The 19,147-nt window shown below is 42.3% G+C and overlaps 1 protein-coding gene across 1 annotated transcript in view; it reads left to right on the plus strand.

The window, feature by feature from the left end:
- Positions 1–19,147, plus strand: part of LOC124606305 (solute carrier family 22 member 5-like) — a 66,562-nt gene that overhangs the window by 15,730 nt on the left and 31,685 nt on the right. Inside the window, exon 2 of the mRNA XM_047138287.1 lies at positions 6,365–6,586. Within this exon, the coding sequence (XP_046994243.1) occupies positions 6,365–6,586 (222 nt within the window). The remainder of the gene's footprint in view (positions 1–6,364; positions 6,587–19,147) is intronic.

Here is a 19,147-nt window from a genome sequence, read left to right on the forward strand (position 1 = left end):
AACCTACGTTTCTAGCATTTGTAGACTTAGAGAAAGCTTTTGACAATGCTGACTGGAATACTCTCTTTGAAATTCTGAAGTTGGCAGGGGTCAAACATTGGGAGCGAAAGGCTATTTAGAAATTGTACGGAAACCACATGGCAGTTATAAGAGGCGAGGGGCATGAAAGGGAAGCGGTGGTTGGGAGGGGAGTAAGACAGAGTTGTAGCCTATCCCCGATGTTATTCAATCTGTATGGTGAGCAAGCAGTAAAAGAGTAAAGGAAACAAAAGAAAATTTGGAGTAGGAATTAAAATCCACGGTGAAGAAGCAAAAACTTTGACGTTAGCCAATGACATTGTAATATCTGTCGGAGACAGCAAAGGACCTGGAAAACCAGTTGAACGGAATGGACAGTGTCTTGAGAGGAGGATATAAGATGAATATCAACAAAAGCAAATAGAGGATAATGGAATGTAATCAAATTAATTCAGTTGATGCTGAGGGAATTAGTTTAGGAAATGAGACACTTAGAGCAGTAAATGAGTTCTGCTGTTTGGGAAGCAAACTAACTGATAATGGCTGAAATAGAGAGGATATAAAATGTAGAGTGGTAATGGCAAGGAAAGCATTTCTGAAAAAGAGAAATCTGTCATCATCGAGCATAAATTTAAGTGTCAGAAAGTCTTATCTGAAGGTATTTGTATGGAGCGTAGCCATGTATGGAAGTGAAACATGGAGTATAAATAATTTAGACAAGAAGAGACTGGAATCTTTCTAAATGTGGTGCTACAGAAGAATGCTGAAGATTAGATGGGTAGATCACGTAACTAATGTGGAGGTACTGAACAGAATTGGGGAGAAAAGAAATTTCTAGCACAACTTGACTAAAAGAAGTGATCGATTGGTAGGACATGTTCTGAGGCATCAAGGGATCACCAGCTTAGTATTGAAGGGCAGCATGGAGGGTAAAAATCTTACACGGAGACCAAGAGATGAATACACAAAACAGATTCATAAGGATGTAAGTTGCAGTAGTTACTTGGATATGAAGAAGCTTGCACAGAATAGAGGAGCATGGGAGCTGCATCAAACCAGTCTCTGGACTGAAGACCACCACAACAACAACAGTTACCAAGCAATCGTCGTACAGTTTCCATTGATATCCATGCCGCATGTGCAATTGCTCCGTCACGTTGAAATCAACTCTTGGCAGAAAACTGTTGCAGCTCATTCGCAACAAAACTTTCCATCATGGGAACATACCAAACAGACATTACATTTGTTGCGCGTGCATCATTATCTTCAGAAAGGTTGGGGCGTAAAAGCCACTCGATTACATGGCGCAGGATAAAGTAACCTTGCTCCTGTGCAATGGATGCTCGTGTAGCTAAAGTGGATGTTGCTGAGACGAACAGCAAAAATTCTCTCTATTGACAATGTCAGTGAGGTGGAAATGAACTTCGTCCAACATCCACATGTTGTTAATGGAACTGTCGTCGTGGTGCAAGCATTTTGTATACGCATTAGCGGATCGTTAGGATGAAGTTGCTGAATGATCTGCAACTTGTGAGGATGGAAGTTTAAATGCACTTTCATTATTCGCTGAATGCTCGAACGATGCAACTTTAGAGACTCAGTGTGTCTAACGGAGCGCTGTGCGCTTCTTACGAAAGCAGTCCGCACAAACTCGATATTGTCTCCTGTACAAGTGCATCTACATCTACATCTACATCTACATCCATACTCCGCAAGCCACCTGACGGTGTGTGGCGGAGGGTACCTTGAGTACCTCTATCGGTTCTCCCTTCTATTCCAGTCTCATATTGTTCGTGGAAAGAAGGATTGTCGGTATGCCTCTGTGTGGGCTCTAATCTCTCTGATTTTATCCTCATGGTCTCTTCGCGAGATATACGTAGGTGGGAGCAATATACTGCTTGACTCTTCGGTGAAGGTATGTTCTCGAAACTTCAACAAAAGCCCATACCGAGCTACTGAGCGTCTCTTCTGCAGAGTCTTCCACTGGAGTTTATCTATCATCTCCGTAACGCTTTTGCGATTACTAAATGATCCTGTAACGAAGCGCGCTGCTCTCCGTTGGATCTTCTCTATATCTTCTATCAACCCTATCTGGTACGGATCCCACACTGCTGAGCAGTATTCAAGCAGTGGGCGAACAAGCGTACTGTAAGCTACTTCCTTTGTTTTCGGATTGCATTTCCTTAGGATTCTTCCAATGAATCTCAGTCTGGCATCTGCTTTACCGACGATCAACATTATATGATCATTCCATTTTAAATCACTCCTAATGCGTACTCCCAGATAATTTATGGTATTAACTGCTTCCAGTTGCTGACCTGCTATTTTGTAGCTAAATGATAAAGGATCTATCTTTCTGTGTATTCGCAGCACATTACACTTGTCTACATTGAGATTCAATTGCCATTCCCTGCACCATGCGTCAATTCGCTGCAGATCCTCCTGCATTTCAGTACAATTTTCCATTGTTACAACCTCTCGATACACCACAGCATCATCCGCAAAAAGCCTCAGTGAACTTCCGATGTCATCCACAAGGTCATTTATGTATATTGTGAATAGCAACGGTCCTATGGCACTCCCCTGCGGCACACCTGAAATCACTCTTACTTAGGAAGACTTCTCTCCATTGAGAATGACATGCTGCGTCCTGTTATCTAGGAACTCCTCAATCCAATCACACAATTGGTCTGATAGTCCATATGCTCTTACTTTGTTCATTAAACGACTGTGGGGAACTGTATCGAACGCCTTGCGGAAGTCAAGAAACACAGCATCTACCCGTGTCTATGGTTCCGGATCTCTCTTCAGATGGCTTCTTCAGTGCTGAATCCGTTGCTTCAAAATTTCGGACGCAAGTGTTGATTGCATGCGATGAAGGAGCACTACCATGTGGTTGAAATAACGCCGAAATTCTCTACGGGCGTCCTCCAAACTTCCATTCTTGTTGTAGGCTATTAATGTAAAGGCACGCTGCACGCCATTCCATTGCTTCACGTTCACTGGTTGCTAAGTGGCAAGGCTGTGCGAGCAGCATTCTATTGGCATTCGGCGTCTCCTGCTTCGCAGCTCTGCCACAACACATTCCAAAATTCCCATTCTTTTGAGTCACTTGTACAAGAGGACTTAGACAAAATTTCTAGTTGGTGTGATGAACGGCACCTAGCTCTAAATGGAGAAAAATGTAGGTTAATGTGTATGAGCAAGAGAAACAAACCCGTAATGTTCGGACACAGCATTAGTATTGTCCTCTTTGATATAGTCACTTCCTTTAAATATCGGCGTGTGACGCTGCAAGTCGGTATGAGATGGGACGAGCATGTGAGGATTGTGGAAGGAAAGGCGACTGGTCGACTTCGGTTTGCTGGGAGAATTTTAGAAAGGTGTGCTTCTCCTGTAAAGGAGACCGCATATAAGACGCTGGTGCAACACGTTCTTGAGTGCTATTCGATTGTTTTGGCTACGTTCTAGGTCGTTTTAAAGGAAGACATGGAAGCTAGTTAGAGACTTGATTTGTTACCGGTAGATTCGAACAACACGCATGTGTTATGGACATGCTTCGGTACTTCAAATGGGAATCCCTGGAGGAAAGGCGACATTCTTTTAGAAAATCGGCATTGGAAGCTGACGTCACACCGATTCCACCGCTACCAACGTACATTTCACATAAGGACCACGAAGACAAAATGAGGACCACGAATACAAGATACCAGAAACTAGGGCTCATACACAGGCATACAGACAGTCGCTTTTCCCTCGGTTTTCCTGCCAGTGGAACTGGCAAGTAAACGATCGGTAGTGTTTCAGGGAATCCTCCACCTCACACCGTACGGTGGCTCTCGGAATACGCATATAAATGAAGATGAGAATGCTGTGTCGTCCGAACAAGACACAGCCAGGGCAAAAGCACCACAGGTGCGAAGTCATGAGCTGGTTCCAGTGTCATAGAGACTCGCCACTTGCGCGAGTTCCACCAGTGCCACAGGCGGCGCTGAGGATTCAGATATCGACTTCGCTTCGGCCAGTTGCAGGCCGAGTACAATCCGCCAATGACCGAATGACCACAGACAGAAGCCTCCTCGGAAGATAGAAGAGTAGCTCTCGCCTACTTGGTTTTAGATCATCGTCCAGGGCTGACTTATACAGGGAACGTCGTTTAGTGAACTCTTAGAAGTGAACAGACGGTTGTTGTAAATGGCATTTGCTATTTACTGTGAAGTTTGCCTACGATTACTTGCACTTAACTGTTGAGTGCCTTTTTTGTGTTATATTACAAGCATTGATGCAGATCTCATTATTCAAAAAGTCGCTAAGATAAGTGAACCTTTTTAACTAATTTGTGTGAAATTTTACTGATTTGTTGCAGAGATGTTACTAATTTATTGGACTGTTGTAGAACCTTCGTTCTCCTATCCTGTTACCTGACCCTGGGGCATAGGTGCGTGTTAGTGGCAGGGTGAAATTGTCTTAGCGGTGTACTGCACCAGAGGCCGTTTCACGAACACCCAATCTCGGCCTACCGTAACAACAGTGGTAACTTGGCCTCCACGGCAGTAGCAACAAAGGGTTAAAAAAATTGGCGATGAGGACTTTCAAATCTGGTGACGAAATTTACAAAACTGGCATCGAGGGTTTACAAAAAGTAGATGTAGACATAGATGTAAATGCTGCAGTACTGTGGTGGAGAGATATGAACGTGTACGTGGACTGTTGGCACATTCCTGCAAACTAACAAAAGATGAACGAAGTATTAACGAAATAGTTTTGTTTTTTAACTTGACAGTTAAAAATTTGTAGCTACTTCTCTTAGAATAACTAGCCACTGCTTCTAAATTACACTACTGGCCATTAAAATTGCTACACCAAGAAGAAATGGAGATGATAAACGGGTATTCATTGGACAAATATATTCTACTAGAACTGACATGTGATTACATTTTCAGGCGTTTTGGGTGCATATATGCTAATAAATCAGTAGCCAGAACAACCACCTCTGGCCCTAATAACGGCCTTGACACGCCTGGGCATTGACTCAAACAGAGCTTGAATGGCGTGTACAGGTACAGCTGCCCATGCAGCTTCAACACGATACCACAGTTCATCAAGAGTAGTGACTGGCGTATTGTGACGAGCCAATTGCTCGGCCACCATTGACCAGACGTTTTCAGTTGGTGAGAGATCTGGAGAATGTGCTGGCCAGGGAAGCAGTCGAACATTTTCTGCATCCAGAAAGGCCCGTACAGGACCTGCAACATGCGGTCGTGCATTATCCTGCTGAAATGTAGGGTTTCGCACGGATCGAATGGAGGGTAGAGCCACGGGACGTGACACGTCTGAAATGTAACGTCCACTGTTCAAAGTGGCGTCAATGCGAACAAGAGGTGACCGAGACATGTAACCACTGGCACCCTATACCATCACGCCAGGTGATACGCCAGTATGGCGATGACGAATACATGTTTCCAATGTGCGTTCACCGCGATGTCGCCATACACGTGTGCGACCATCATGATGCTGTAAACAGAACCTGGATTCATCCGAAAACATCACGTTTTGGCATTCCTGCACCCTGGTTCATCGCTGAGTACACCATCGCAGGCGCTCATGTCTGTGATGCAGCGTCAAGGATAACTGCAGCCATGGTCTCCGAGCTGATAGTCCATTCTGCTGCAAACGTCGTCGAACTGTTCGTGCAGATGGTTGTTGTCTTCCAAACGTCCCCATCTGTTGACTCTGGCATCAAGACATGGCTGCACGATCCGTTACATACATGCGGATAAGATGCCTTTCGATTCGACTGCTAGTGATACGAGGCCGTTGGGATCCAGCACGGCGTTCCGTATTACCCTCCGGAACCCACCGACTCCATATTCTGCTAAGAGTCATTGGATCTCGACCAACGCCAGCAGCAACGTCGCGATACGATAAACCGCAATCGCGATAGGCTGCAATCCGACCTTTACCAAAGTCGGAATCGTGATGGTACGCATTTCTCTTCCTTACACGAGGCATCACAACAACGTTTCACTAGGCCACGCCAGTCAACTGCTGTTTGTGTATGAGAAATCGGTTGGAAACTTTCCTCATGTTAGCACGTTGTAGGAGTCGCCACCGGCGCCAACCTTGTTTGTGAATGCTCTGAAAAGCTAATCATTTGCATTTTACAGCATCTTCTTCCTGTCGGTTAAATTTCGCGTCTGTAGCACGTCATCTTCGTGGTGTAGCAATTTTATTGGCCAGTAGTGTACTATTTGTGGGTAGCGTCTGCTTGTGCAGCACCGCTACACCACTTGGATTGCGAGGCGCACCCGCCACCGCAACTTTCCCGTTTCGTTCTCCTCTCCAGGTGGTTGCCGGAGTCCCCGCGCTGGCTGGCGTACAGGGGGCGTGAGCAGGAGGCGCTGAGCGTGCTGCGTCGGATCGCCACCACCAACGGCTCGACTGTGCCTCCGTTCACCGCACAGGTGCTGCGTAGGCTGGCCAGGACCAGCGGCGAGAGGAGGGGATTCCTCAGCATCTTCAGTAGTTGGAATTTTTTCAAAAATACCTCGATTCTACTTGTTTCCAGGTGACTGTCAAACCTAAACTCAATATCATCTCTTTAAAGCAGTTTGAATGTTGTGCTGTTTGAGACTCTCCAGACGTAATAACTACTTTATTGGTTCGCGACTGTCGTGTCGGATAATGTTGTGGAAGCTGTACAATACTTCAATGAGACAGCTGTTCGTCATTTTCAGGTGCTTACTGACGTGTTGCTGCAGTGGCTGGCCAGTATGTAGGCTGATTCATTAGAAAAGCCTAGGCGCCAAGAGGTGCGCTGTAACTTCAGAGTAAACGAATCATAGAGCACGGCGACATCCAGTGTCCCCTGCCGGAGAAACGGGCCACGGTTTTCGCATGCGCAGAGAGGGCGGACAAAGTGTTATCGCCGGTTAAGTGTGCTGACATCTAATCCCCGTTTGTGTTGATTCAGAGTCGTTCGTCTACAGCCGACGATGCCTTGTTAACGTTAGTGCTAGTTTCCAAGCCTTGCTGAGCTGAAATCCTGTGTCTCTATTATTCAGGTCGTTACTTACACATATTTCGACTGCGTCTTTAATGATGGAGTTCCAGTACGCGGAAGCAGAACAAAGAAACTATGTCCCTCCGTTGTTCGTGCTATGTCCCGTTTCAAGACAGTTTTCAGCAACAGCAGACTTTCGTGGTTGATCTAGTTTAGTGCGACATCTCTGTTCAGCGCGTCTATACGTAACACTGTGATACTTATGACCAATGTATGATTTCCACACCGGCACGGGATTTCATATATTCCTGATCTCCTTAGACCTACAATAGGTTGCCTTCAGCAGAATATAGCATTGTTTGTAGTCGCACTGGACGGCGGAAGACACATTTAATTTGATGCTTCTTCAACAGGCTACCAAACTTAAAAGTACCCGGCAGCAACATAGGGCAGAAAAACCGTCCTCGTGGAGTTCTCCGATTCTTCTTTCTGTTCTTGAGCTTTAGTGCGTGCAGGTTGAAATGTATTACGAATCTGTTTATGAGAGTACCCGTTTTCCACAAACAAAGAGCGAAGATGGATAAGCTCTGCTGATGAGCTCCCTCTAGCCCTATTAAGGAGAGTTCGTAACACGCCACTGCGTTGAGATAGGGGACGGCAGCTCGTATGTCGCAGTATAGGTCAGTGTCAGTTGGTATGAGACATACTGTGAATCCAGAAACCATCTTCTTTTTTGCGGATCAATACATCTAAGAACGAGACATCTCCATTTTTATACACTTCCAAGGTGAAGCAAATGCTCGGCTGAACGGATTTAAGCTGTCCCAGAAATGCAGGAAGCCTTGCTGCCCCATGTGGCCATAGTAAAAAGGTCTTGTCCACATATCTCCAGAAACATTTAGGTTTCAACATCGCAGACTGAAGTGTTCTTCCTCGAAGCCTTCTATACAGAGGTTAGCTACTATGGGAGACAAAGGACTACCCAGAGCAACACCGCCAGTATACCCAAACTATTGCTCCTTAGGTAAAAAATAAGTCGAGGTTAGCACATGTTTCAACAGATGTAAGATGTCCTCCTTCAACTAAGCTCCCGTAAGTTTTAATGAATCCACCACAGGTACTCGAATGAACAGTGAGACGATGTCGAAACTCGCCAATACATCTACTGGTTCGAGACGAAAAGTCTTCAGTCGCTCTATAAAGTTCGAATGTAAAGTTAACATTTTACTACCAAAGGGCTCAGAGGAGAAGGGAGATGTTTTGACAGGCAAGATGTTGGGGCTCCTATATTACTCACAATGGGGCGAAGCGGAACCCCTTCGTTATGGATCTTAAGGAACCCATAAAGTCATGGTGGAACTGGCGCTTGTACTCTTAAGCTCTTTCTAAGATGTTCAGGGAACTGGCTGGATTTGAGGAAGGCGGTTGCCTTCCGTTGTACTGCGTCAGTTGGATCCTTCCGGAAACGACGATACACGGAGTCCTGCAGTAAATACGTCCCTAGTGAAGTAAGACGTTTGCCGCAGACAAAATAACAATAGCGTTTCGCTTGTCAGCAGGTAATATCACTGTTTCTGTGTACTCTCTTAAGGAACGGAGAGCTCCCCTTTCTTCGGTGTCTAAGTTCTGCTTGGGTGTGGGAATCCTAGTTACGGCCCTGCAAGTCTCTCGCCTTATTTCTTCAGCAGTCTCACTGGGAAGTTTCAAGACATCTTGTTCAATGGAACTGATGAAACCCCTTGATAGGCGAAGTCTGTCACTACCAGCATCATATTCTCCGTCCCTATCAAGACTACTCCCTGCTCCATCTACTATCACTACCTGATTGTAAAATTCCTTTATAACTCCCTTACACTGTCAGTCACCTGAGCCAACCCTGCACTAGGCTTCACAATGCTAGTGACCTGGTACTCACTCCTGAACACTTCCTTCAACTGATGGCCCGCACCTCTACTGTGTGAACTACCTAACAGCAGAACCTTCTTCTTTCTGTAAGACTTTGCAAATGACCTAGGCCTCCTAACTGATGATGACTGCTGCATCTTTCCTACACCTTCAGCAACAAGAGGCTCGTCTCCACTCAACTCTGACAGTTGGTCAAATCTATTGCATATACGCAAAGTGCAACTGTCTCAATACCTCCTCCTCGTAGCTGCGTTCTTCCCAACTGCCAGTTCCCATTCCCCAGCGCCCTTCACCGTCCTGGACCTATCTAGTTCCTCCTTTGTGTATTGTAACTGCACCTGAAAGGCACCGATCTCACGCTCCTGCTCCACTGTCAACTTATTTCTGCTGCAGAGTCTGCATTTCCAGGAGAGGATCTCGATAGAACGCCCACTTGCTTCCCCATTGAATTCCACCCAACGAAAATCCCACACCGTAACCCACTACTTACAAACCTTCGACAGAACCCACACATCTCACTCATGGTAAAATTTTACAGTTACTAAAAAACTAAACGTCTACGTTACTCAAGTTCAGTTACACCAGTAGAACTATTTATAGCACTAACAACAGCGTTCTCGAAATTCTCTCTTTACTAAGAAAGCAAAAACTTTATTAATACTACTAAACCTCAGATAATACCAATACCAACAAAACTTCACAAAATTTACTAGCTAAAACGTAAAATTCAAGCGCCCACTGGAAAACTCTACGAAGTTAAAACAGTGAACGAAAATGTTACTGAAATATTTCTCTAGAAACAATAAGAAACGTCAGCTGAGAAGAACCGCACGAACTTTACTAAACAATTTTAATGCACAGTAAACTCTAAAGAATACAGCGAGCGAACTTTTATTTCTTCACAAACAGCACGAAACGCCGTTGAAACTATTAAATTTAATAACTGTATAACAGTGCACGAACAGCTTAGTCAGCACTTAGTTTTATAATCGCTACAGCTGCAACCGGACCCTCCGAAATGTAAACACACTACTTTGGCGTGAGTCAATAACACAGAAAAAAGACTGAGATTAACGAAAATTCACAAATGTATTACTTCTACAGCAAATATTAACACAAACAAACTTTAAAGTAAGCAATTGAAGACTAAAACTTTATAAAATATTGACGAGCAATTTCAACAGCAGTCCAGCAGACGTGACGTCACACCAGAGATCCGATATGAAATATGCACCCTGTCTTCTAGTAGGGTGTACGATACCCCAATTAAAGGATCCAACTATTTCCTATGGCCTGTGTCATTGTGTTATCTTGTTGCGTGGAACTGCTCCCATTTCAATGTATAGAGGAACATCATCTATTATTGTTAATACATCGTTTGAATAAGTGATGTATACAGACAATCGGTTGCGTAAAGTTTATTGTAACGAGCCTTCACCAGGTTCCAATACTGGTAGTGGTTTCTCCTCCAGAAGGAATACTCTTTTATAATGGCCTCGCTTTCACACTGTGTAATATTTGATTTATTTAAGACAGTTCAATGCATATTACACTGAAGTATTATTGCTTCAATTATATTATCCATACGATTAAGCGTTTATCACACTCTTAGCGCCCAGGAGGTGACGTGCTCTATCCACTGTTATACCAGTGATATACAACAGTAAACTGAAGTACATTGAATAAGAATGGTACTTGCATGACTTATTCGACGTTAAAATTAATAGCATACTATATGAGCTGAAACGCTCAAGCCAAAAGGCAGAAAACAGATTAAGCCCCCGGCCGGTGTGGCCGAGTGGTTCTAGGCGCTTCAGTCTGGAACCGCGCCATTGCTACGGTCGCAGGTTCGAATCCTGCCTCGGGCATGGATGTGTGTGATGTCCTTAGGTTAGTTAGGTTTAAGTATTTCTAAGTTCTTGGGGACTGATGACCTCAGATGTTAAGTCCCATAGTGCTCAGAGCCATTTGAACCATTTTTTTTTCTTTTAGATTAAGTCCCCTGTGATAAACGGCAAGAATTACACCACAGGTACAGCATATTACAAGAGCAGACATGGAGCTAAACGTGTGGCAAATACTTATAATGCCAAGTAAACGTAGGATAGAGCACTTCATCTCCTGGGCGCTAATAGTATGATATACGCTTAACCGTATGGATAATGTAATTGAAGTAATAATACTTCAGAGTATTATGCATTGAACTGTCATAAATAAATCAAATAGTACACAGTGTGAAAGCAAGGCCATTATGAAAGAGAACACAAAAGGAACAAAACATTTTTATAAAATACAATATGTAGCACAAAGTGAATAAAATGTTAACTAAAAAAATTTGTGCTGACGAAAAATAATAAAATGTGCAATAGTAGCACTTTAACAGGATACTGCAATGTACAAAAAAGAAAAATGTTCTTCATCCAAAACCTGTGTGACCAGAATAAAGTTCTGTCTAGCTTTTTATGCCCAAGGAAATGCAGAGTCCATTAAATAATGGGAAAAAAACTTTCCGAAATGGAAGTGAAGTGAAACGTAAGCCAAAACGTAAGACAGTTGCGAGCAACGGCTTAAAAAACATTGCAGAATTTTTTATTTCTCAACTGTGGTTGTTCATTTAAAATGAGACCATCTTTACTGACGATAAGTCTAAAAAAATCAAGTCCCTTCAAAATATCAGATTCCACCCTATCTTCTCTCTATTTAGAATTGTCGTTTCGTCTACTACTTTTGGGCAGTATCCCAATATTAACGAATGCTCCACGGCAGAAAAGTTATGAACATTGGTACCGTTCATTACTAACAGGTGATCATTGTACGTTATGTTAAACGTCCTACTGGTCTGTCCGACATAAAATACCAGACATGTACTATAAGCAATTTTGTAAACTCCTGACTACATAAAGGATCTTTTGCAGCTTTTAAATTGTGGATATAATTTTTTTGTAAAATGTTGTTGGTGGAGAAAGGAAGTTTGAATTCATTTTTGTTAACCAATAGACGCTGAATCCTATACTATGAGTTACCTAAGTAACGTACCCAAATATATTTTCCTTTATCAATATTCCCATTTCGACAGTTATCTAGTCACCCATTTATTAGTTCTCACTTTGAAAATTTTTTCCTCTTACGAGGGTTCATAACTGTTGTTACAGGCTACTTTTTAAATTAATTAATTTCTTTCTTCAGTTTAACTGATGATAAATGTATGACTGCAGACCGATGACTCGCTGAATGAAAGAACGTTGTCTTGTGGGACTGAGGATGACTTGAATCAGAAGGTACTATTAGATCGGTGCTTGTTGCTTTACAGAAAATTTCAGAAGTTATTCTATCATCTATTATGGTCAAAGTGACTTTCATTTTAGAACTTCCAAGTGAAACTAATTTTCCCATGAAGATTATTAAATGTTTCAAGGAGTTAGTCTACTTCATCGTTAGTTCCATTGTTAATAATCGAAATATCTTCCAAGTACCTAGAATAGCACTGAATGCCTAATTCTGTGGAAGCTTAACTTTTTTAAAAAAAAAAAACAGTTTGGTGATTTTATGAAAATATCTGCTAGAATACCCACTAACGGATTGCCCATTGCAAGGCCATTTGGTTGTTGAAACAGTTTTCCATGAAACTGGAAGTAATTGTATTTAATTACTACTTTTAGTAAATATATAAGATCTGTAATTTGTTCATCCATTAGACTACTTTTTTTTAAACACACAGATTTTTCTCCACAATTTCCGCAGCTGTTTGAATTGTTATATTGCAATTTAGTAATATCGAAAGACATTAATTTAGTCTCTTGTGTTCATTTCACATATGTGGTTTTATTCATCTAGACTTGACAACCAGCTACTGAACACTTATTTTGAAAAACGTAGGCTTTAAGTTTTTGATCCTTCCATGAGAAAACATGACTAATTCATGGCATCCACTGCTCGTAGAATTTACAGCCAGATGAACGGGCTGATCTATTTTATGAACCTTGAACTGAGAATGTAGCTTAGGAACCTGCAGATTCATGTTAATCGATTCTTTGAAAAGGTTTTAATAGGCGTTTGATGGCACCTGAGCACACCTAATTTCTTCATGTAAGACCCTCTTTCACTTCGAAAACATTATTTGGCTCAAAGTATTTTAAAGTTTTGGAGACATAGTCATCTCTACTGGCAATAACTACAGCATTGGCTTTATCAAATTTTGTTACACAGGCTTCATTTTGCTCATTTTAAGCATTAATATTTTTAATTACTTCCAAATCATTATTTCGTGAAAACAGACCATGAAATTAATTTTTACTAAAACTTTCACAAACATCATGAGCTATTCATATCCTGTTGAGAATTTTCCATTATGATTCTACCAGGTCCAGAGGTAGCAATCTTGAAGGTAGAAGTCATCTGGCATATGGCAGGCAGCACAACGCAGGGGCTGCATTATTGCTGATTCATGTAACTGAATCACATATGGGCTTGAAAGCCAGATTATTTATTACTGTCCATCTGAGGTAATAACTTATGTCTTTTGAGGACGACTGAATGTGTCAAAATGGCTCTGAGCACTATGGGACTTAACATCTATGGTCATCAGTCCCCTGGAACTTAGAACTACTTAAACCTAACTAACCTAAGGACAGCACACAACACCCAGCCATCACGAGGCAGAGAAAATCCCTGACCCCACCGGGAATCGAACCCGGGCGTGGGACTGAATGTGTCCTCAACTTCTGGAATGGCATTAATTTCCACACCTTGGTGTCACAACTGTGGCTTTCTGTGCTTCAGTTTGGTGCTTCATCTCAGTGAACCAGTGGGCCAGTGGACCAGTATGTGTTTTTGTAGAACATTTACAAGTTCTTGCGCCACCGTGCTGTGCTGTCAGAATGACGTCCTGGTCTCTCCTTCGTGGGGTGATGTTGCTGAATTAACGACGCTGGCTGCTCGCAACAGGGACGTGAAACAATAGCTTCTGGGTTATGCTAAATTATTTGCATTATTGCCTCTCTTTCAGTTTCTCATTCTGTTTGCTGCATGGCATACTGTCCTGGCTTAGTGGTGGCTGGAGAAAAGCTTAAGAGGAATTTTGCATGTGTGCAACAAAAATTGTCTGTAACGGCTATTATGTCACAGTAGTTACTCAGGACGTCGATTATACAGCGCTCTGGAACTGTGAACGTTTAGTAATATCTTGATTTCTTCATTACGTCCCTTAATCTTGCGTTTACTGCTAGAGCTAGTATTTTCTAGTTAGCGTTCATCAAGATTATCACCGTAGTGGATTCACTGGTTTTTGTTTCTTTCTTTGGGTGCTGTCCCGCGCCAACGCGGGGTCCGCCTTGTTATTAGGGATTTGGAAGGGTTAGTTGCAGAGGGTAGCCGGATGACCTTCCTGCCACCAACCCAAACCCCCCGGAATGTAAGTAATGTACCGCAGCTGTCTGCCTCTAGTGTAAGCCGTGAAATAGTGCGTACATGTTCAAATGTCTGTGAGTCGTGTAACCTATGCGGAATGTGGAGACCAGCCCGGTATTCACCTAGTGGGATGTGGAAAACCGCCTAAAAACCATATCTAGGATGGCCAGCACACTGGACCTCGTCGTTAATCCGCCAGGTGGATTCGATCCGGGACTGGCCAGCCTATCTGAGTCCAGGAAGCAGCGCATTAGCGCTCTCGGCTACTCTGGTGGGTGTGAAGGATTTAGTGGTTCTTGATGGGTATTTCTTGGATATGAATATGATAAGCTCCTCATGGTAGCTTGGGGGAAGCTGTTTAACATTTCATGCGTCATTTAATATGTTAATTAACTTTTCTTTCAATATGTCGTAATATGTTTGTTTTGGCCTTCTTTGCAAAGACTGGTTTGATACAGCTCTCCATAGTAGTCTGTCCTGTGGAAGTCCCAGCATCTACGCTTAACTCAAGCTTTGGTCGCAATATAACATTATTACCCTCTCTCACTTTATCTTCCAGTACCAAATTAACAATTCCGTAATGCCTCCTATCAACTGATCTCGTCTTTCACATCTACATGTCCATCTACATCAATACTCTCCAATACATCTTGCAGAATCGTTCTCCAGTCACCTTCAAATGCCAGTTCTCTAAATTTTCTCAACAATATTCTTCGAAAAGAACCTGACCTTCTCTCCAGGGATTTCCATTTGAGTTCTTGAAGCTTCTCCATAACACTTGCATGTTATTCAAACCTACCTCCTCTGAAATGATTCGATATGTTCCTTTAATCTGACGTGGTATGTTTCCCAAACACTCAAGCAGTACCGAAAAATAGGTCGCACTAGCGCCCTAAATGCAGTCTCGTGCCGGCCGGAGTGACCGTGCGGTTCTAGGCGCTACAGTCTGGAACCGAGCGACCGCTACGGTCGCAGGTTCGAATCCTGCCTCGGGCATGGATGTGTGTGATGTCCTTAGTTAGTTAGGTTTAATTAGTTCTAAGTTCTAGGCGACTGATGACCTCAGAGGTTAAGTCGCATAGTGCTCAGAGCCATTTTGCGGTCTCGTTTACAGATGAAACACGCTTTCCTAGAATGCTCCCAATAAACCGAAGTCGATTAATCATTTTTCCTAACACAATTCTCACATGCTCATTCCATTTCATATCTCTAGCAACCTTACGCCCAGACATTTAAAAAACGTTTCCATGTCAAGCAAGATGTATCTGAGCATTACAGGTTTGTTTTTCTTACTCATCCACATTAGCTTACATTTTTCTACATTTAGAGCTGGCTGCCATTCATCACACCAAATAGCAATTTTTATCTAACAAGTAAGTCGTTTTGTATCATCCTACAGTCACTCAACTTCGACACCTTACCTTACACCACAGCATCATCAGCAAGCAACTATAAATTGCTGCCCACTATATCCGCCAAATCATTTATGTATGCAGAGTATAATAGCGATCCTGTCGCACTACCGTGGGGCATTCCTGGGTATACTCGTGTCTCTGATGAACACTCGTCGAAGACAGCATACTGGGTTCTTCAACACACTCGCGTAGCTACTAACCTTATTTAACAGCCTGCAATGGGGCACCACGTCAGACACTTTCTGGCAATTTAGAAATATGGTCTCTGCCTGTTCTTCATCCATAGTTCGCAGTGTATCATGTGAGAAAAGGGCAAACTGAGTTTCGCACAAGCGATGCTTTCTAAAACCATGCTAATCTGTGGACATAAGCTGCTCGCTCTCAAGAAAATTTATTGTATTCGAATTGAAAATATGTTCAAGGATTCTGCAGAAAACTGATGTCAGGGGTTTTAGTGTTTCATTTTTCGGGTGCGGTTCTTTCTCCCTGCTTATACACAGGCGTCACCTACGCTTTTTCCCAGTCGCCCGGGACGTTGTACTGTCCCAGAAGTTCGTCTAGTCGTGCAATAATGTTTTTTTTCCCCTCCACAATTCGATTCAGTAACTAATTTGTTATTGGATCTACCCATCCAATCTTCAGCACCTTTGAAGCACCGTATTTCATAACCTTCTATCCTCACCTTGTGTGAACAGCTTATTGTTCACTTTCACACCTGTACAAGGCGCCGAGACAAATACTTACAGAGAAGACTTCACTTCCTATCACTGACATATTCATCTTTTTCAGAAAATATTTTCTTGGTACTTAACATTTTCCATTTTATATCCTCTCCGGTTACCATCAGTTATTTACTGCCCTAATAGCAAAACTCATTCACTACTTCTAGTATGATATGACAAATGCCACAAACGGAACACTATGGAACATTCTTTTAGCCAACATTAACCCTCGCCATATCAAGGAGAGGCGGGGAGAGGGGAGGGGGAGGTTATTTTATGCCCACATTTTGAAAATATTCTAATCTAGTCCCGTACTTTGTAATTTAAAATTTTGAAAAAGGTTATTGTGTTTAATCATTTCTTATAACAGATTCCGTAATTGTTATGAATTTTTTGGTAAAACGTAATCAAAAAATTTAAGTCGTAGTGCTGAATGAAATTTTTCACAGCTAACGTCACTATCATAACTTCAAGCTCAGACCCTTCTTACACATCTAAACATCGCTAAAAAGTATGTTGCGAATAAAACTCAACGACAATTAAAGAAATTTGTGTTCTTGAAAATGTTTGTACGATGATGATAATGTCCCTTTCCTCCCTGTGTGCACATAATGGGGAATGGGTTGGTGTTGTTAAGATCGTGGTTAAAGATATTTTCGATTTCAAGACCCTATTTACACGTCAGTACCTATGTATCAAAGGTTTTGTTAACAATGGAATTAGTTTATTTTTTAATTTTTTGTGGTGGGCACAAAGTCCTCCTGCCCACGGTGGTACGCGTTTTCCAAAAAGACGTTGGTATTGCTAGGGTTAAGTGACTACTTCGTGATCACGCACAATACTTCGCTTTCTTCCAACTGTGTTATTTATTTGAGTGTTGCTGATTAGCTTAGTCCTGTCTATTGAATCGTGTGTAAGTCCTGGAAGCAATGATCTTGTATTCAAAAACGTAGCGTCCATGTGGTGATCGAACTTGGGATCCAGTGGGATCATGAAAAGGGTGTATTAATAAAATAGTATTAGCTAGTCTAATTTAATTCGTGAAGAGAGGAAAGTAATCTAAAACTTCATTATTTTATTGCACTAGACTGTAAGTAATGATTGACCCGTCCGTTACCAGCCCAAAATTTTCCTGAGAAACCGGCTAATAATTTGAAGGATCAACCTACAAATAAACAATAATGTACTGAATAATCAAAAGTCTAAATTTATTGCTCGTAATATGACTAACTCTTTTGCATAAGATCTAGATCGCTGTTTACGTATATGCCACGTAAACCTGAACTTCTACTGCAGTGGGAGGTATATTTCGTAATCCAAAATCGCTAAAATTTCTCGTAATCCGGAAGTATTACGTTATACAACACCAGCATTGTTTTTGTGATACAACATCGACTGTAGTAGCAACAAGTCGTAAGCAGTAGAGGTACCTTATAACGACCCACACTCCTGCCTCGCTGCCTTTAGCTTCGCTCCCACTCCTAAATAAATCCAAACTTACTTTTTCTCAAATTGATCTCCCAGGTTATAAAATATTCCTTCAGGAATTTTACCCCACTGGTCGCTCAGAGTTGGATAATTTAATCTGTTGAACATTGCTGCTTCAATTTTCCTCCCACCGGCCAGTCACACTGGGCTTGTCAAAATAGACAGCGAACCTAGTGCTGGTGTCCCTCATGGACCTTTGGGTATTACAGATATATTGAGACTGTGGTGATTTTTGTTTCTTGTATCTTATGTCAGTGTTTGTGTTCTCATAGATATTTGGGTTTTACACATTTAGTTCAGCTGTTGTGATCTCGTCTGTTCCCGTATCTCTGAAATGCTGCTCAGCTATCTCTATCTGTTGTGCAGATGCTGTGGATCTACGACAGCCTCACAATTCGCACTTGCTTCAAAAAACGGTTTGGTGTCACAGAACTCTCTGAACGACTCAACACGTTTAGTCCAAGGCCTCTGTGGGATACGTCCGCCAGAGGCGTAACTCTAGAAACTACCGTTTATGTTATCTTGTTGAACTTGAACTCGCTTGCAATTTCTCCTCCTCTCAAGTACGATCGACCTTTGTGACGTGTTATACCGTATGCGATAAGACATAACATATGTTACTACACTGGGATGGACATGTTTAGACCTAGCGGAAGGTGCTTACTAGTGGGTGCTGTGATGACAGTGATATTCAGTGGACGTAGCTTTTGTCATTAAGTTGCATTTCTTCGATTGGACTCTGAGCTTTAGGTGTTTAATGCAGGTGTTTTATAGTAAAAGGAAAGAGCGTGATACTCACATTCTCTTAACAGTTACTTGACCTTTTGTGCTGCAGTTCCTAAAGCAAAGATCTTTCGTCGTGGCCTGTAGAAAATTGGATCGATAAGTTGTGCTGTCTTGCTCAGAGCCACGACATGAATGAGTCGAACGTGTCTCAGTTGTACTACGGTAGATCCCGTCTGAAAATGTCAATCTACAAGTAATCACCAAGCTACCGCAAGAATGAAATCAAATTATATCTTCATTCATTGAAATTTTGTGGAAAGCATGCCACTAATATTAAAAGTTGTAATAGTAGCAAAAGGAGACCCTGCCCTCTACTAGTTTAATCATCGTCATCTTTTGAAAGTTCTGGAATGTCTGGCTGTATACGTTTTGCCACATATTTTTTTTTTTTTTTGTCTCCGTTA

The sequence above is a fragment of the Schistocerca americana genome, chromosome 3 (assembly GCF_021461395.2).
Source record: "Schistocerca americana isolate TAMUIC-IGC-003095 chromosome 3, iqSchAmer2.1, whole genome shotgun sequence".
NCBI classification, from domain to species: Eukaryota; Metazoa; Arthropoda; class Insecta; order Orthoptera; family Acrididae; genus Schistocerca; species Schistocerca americana.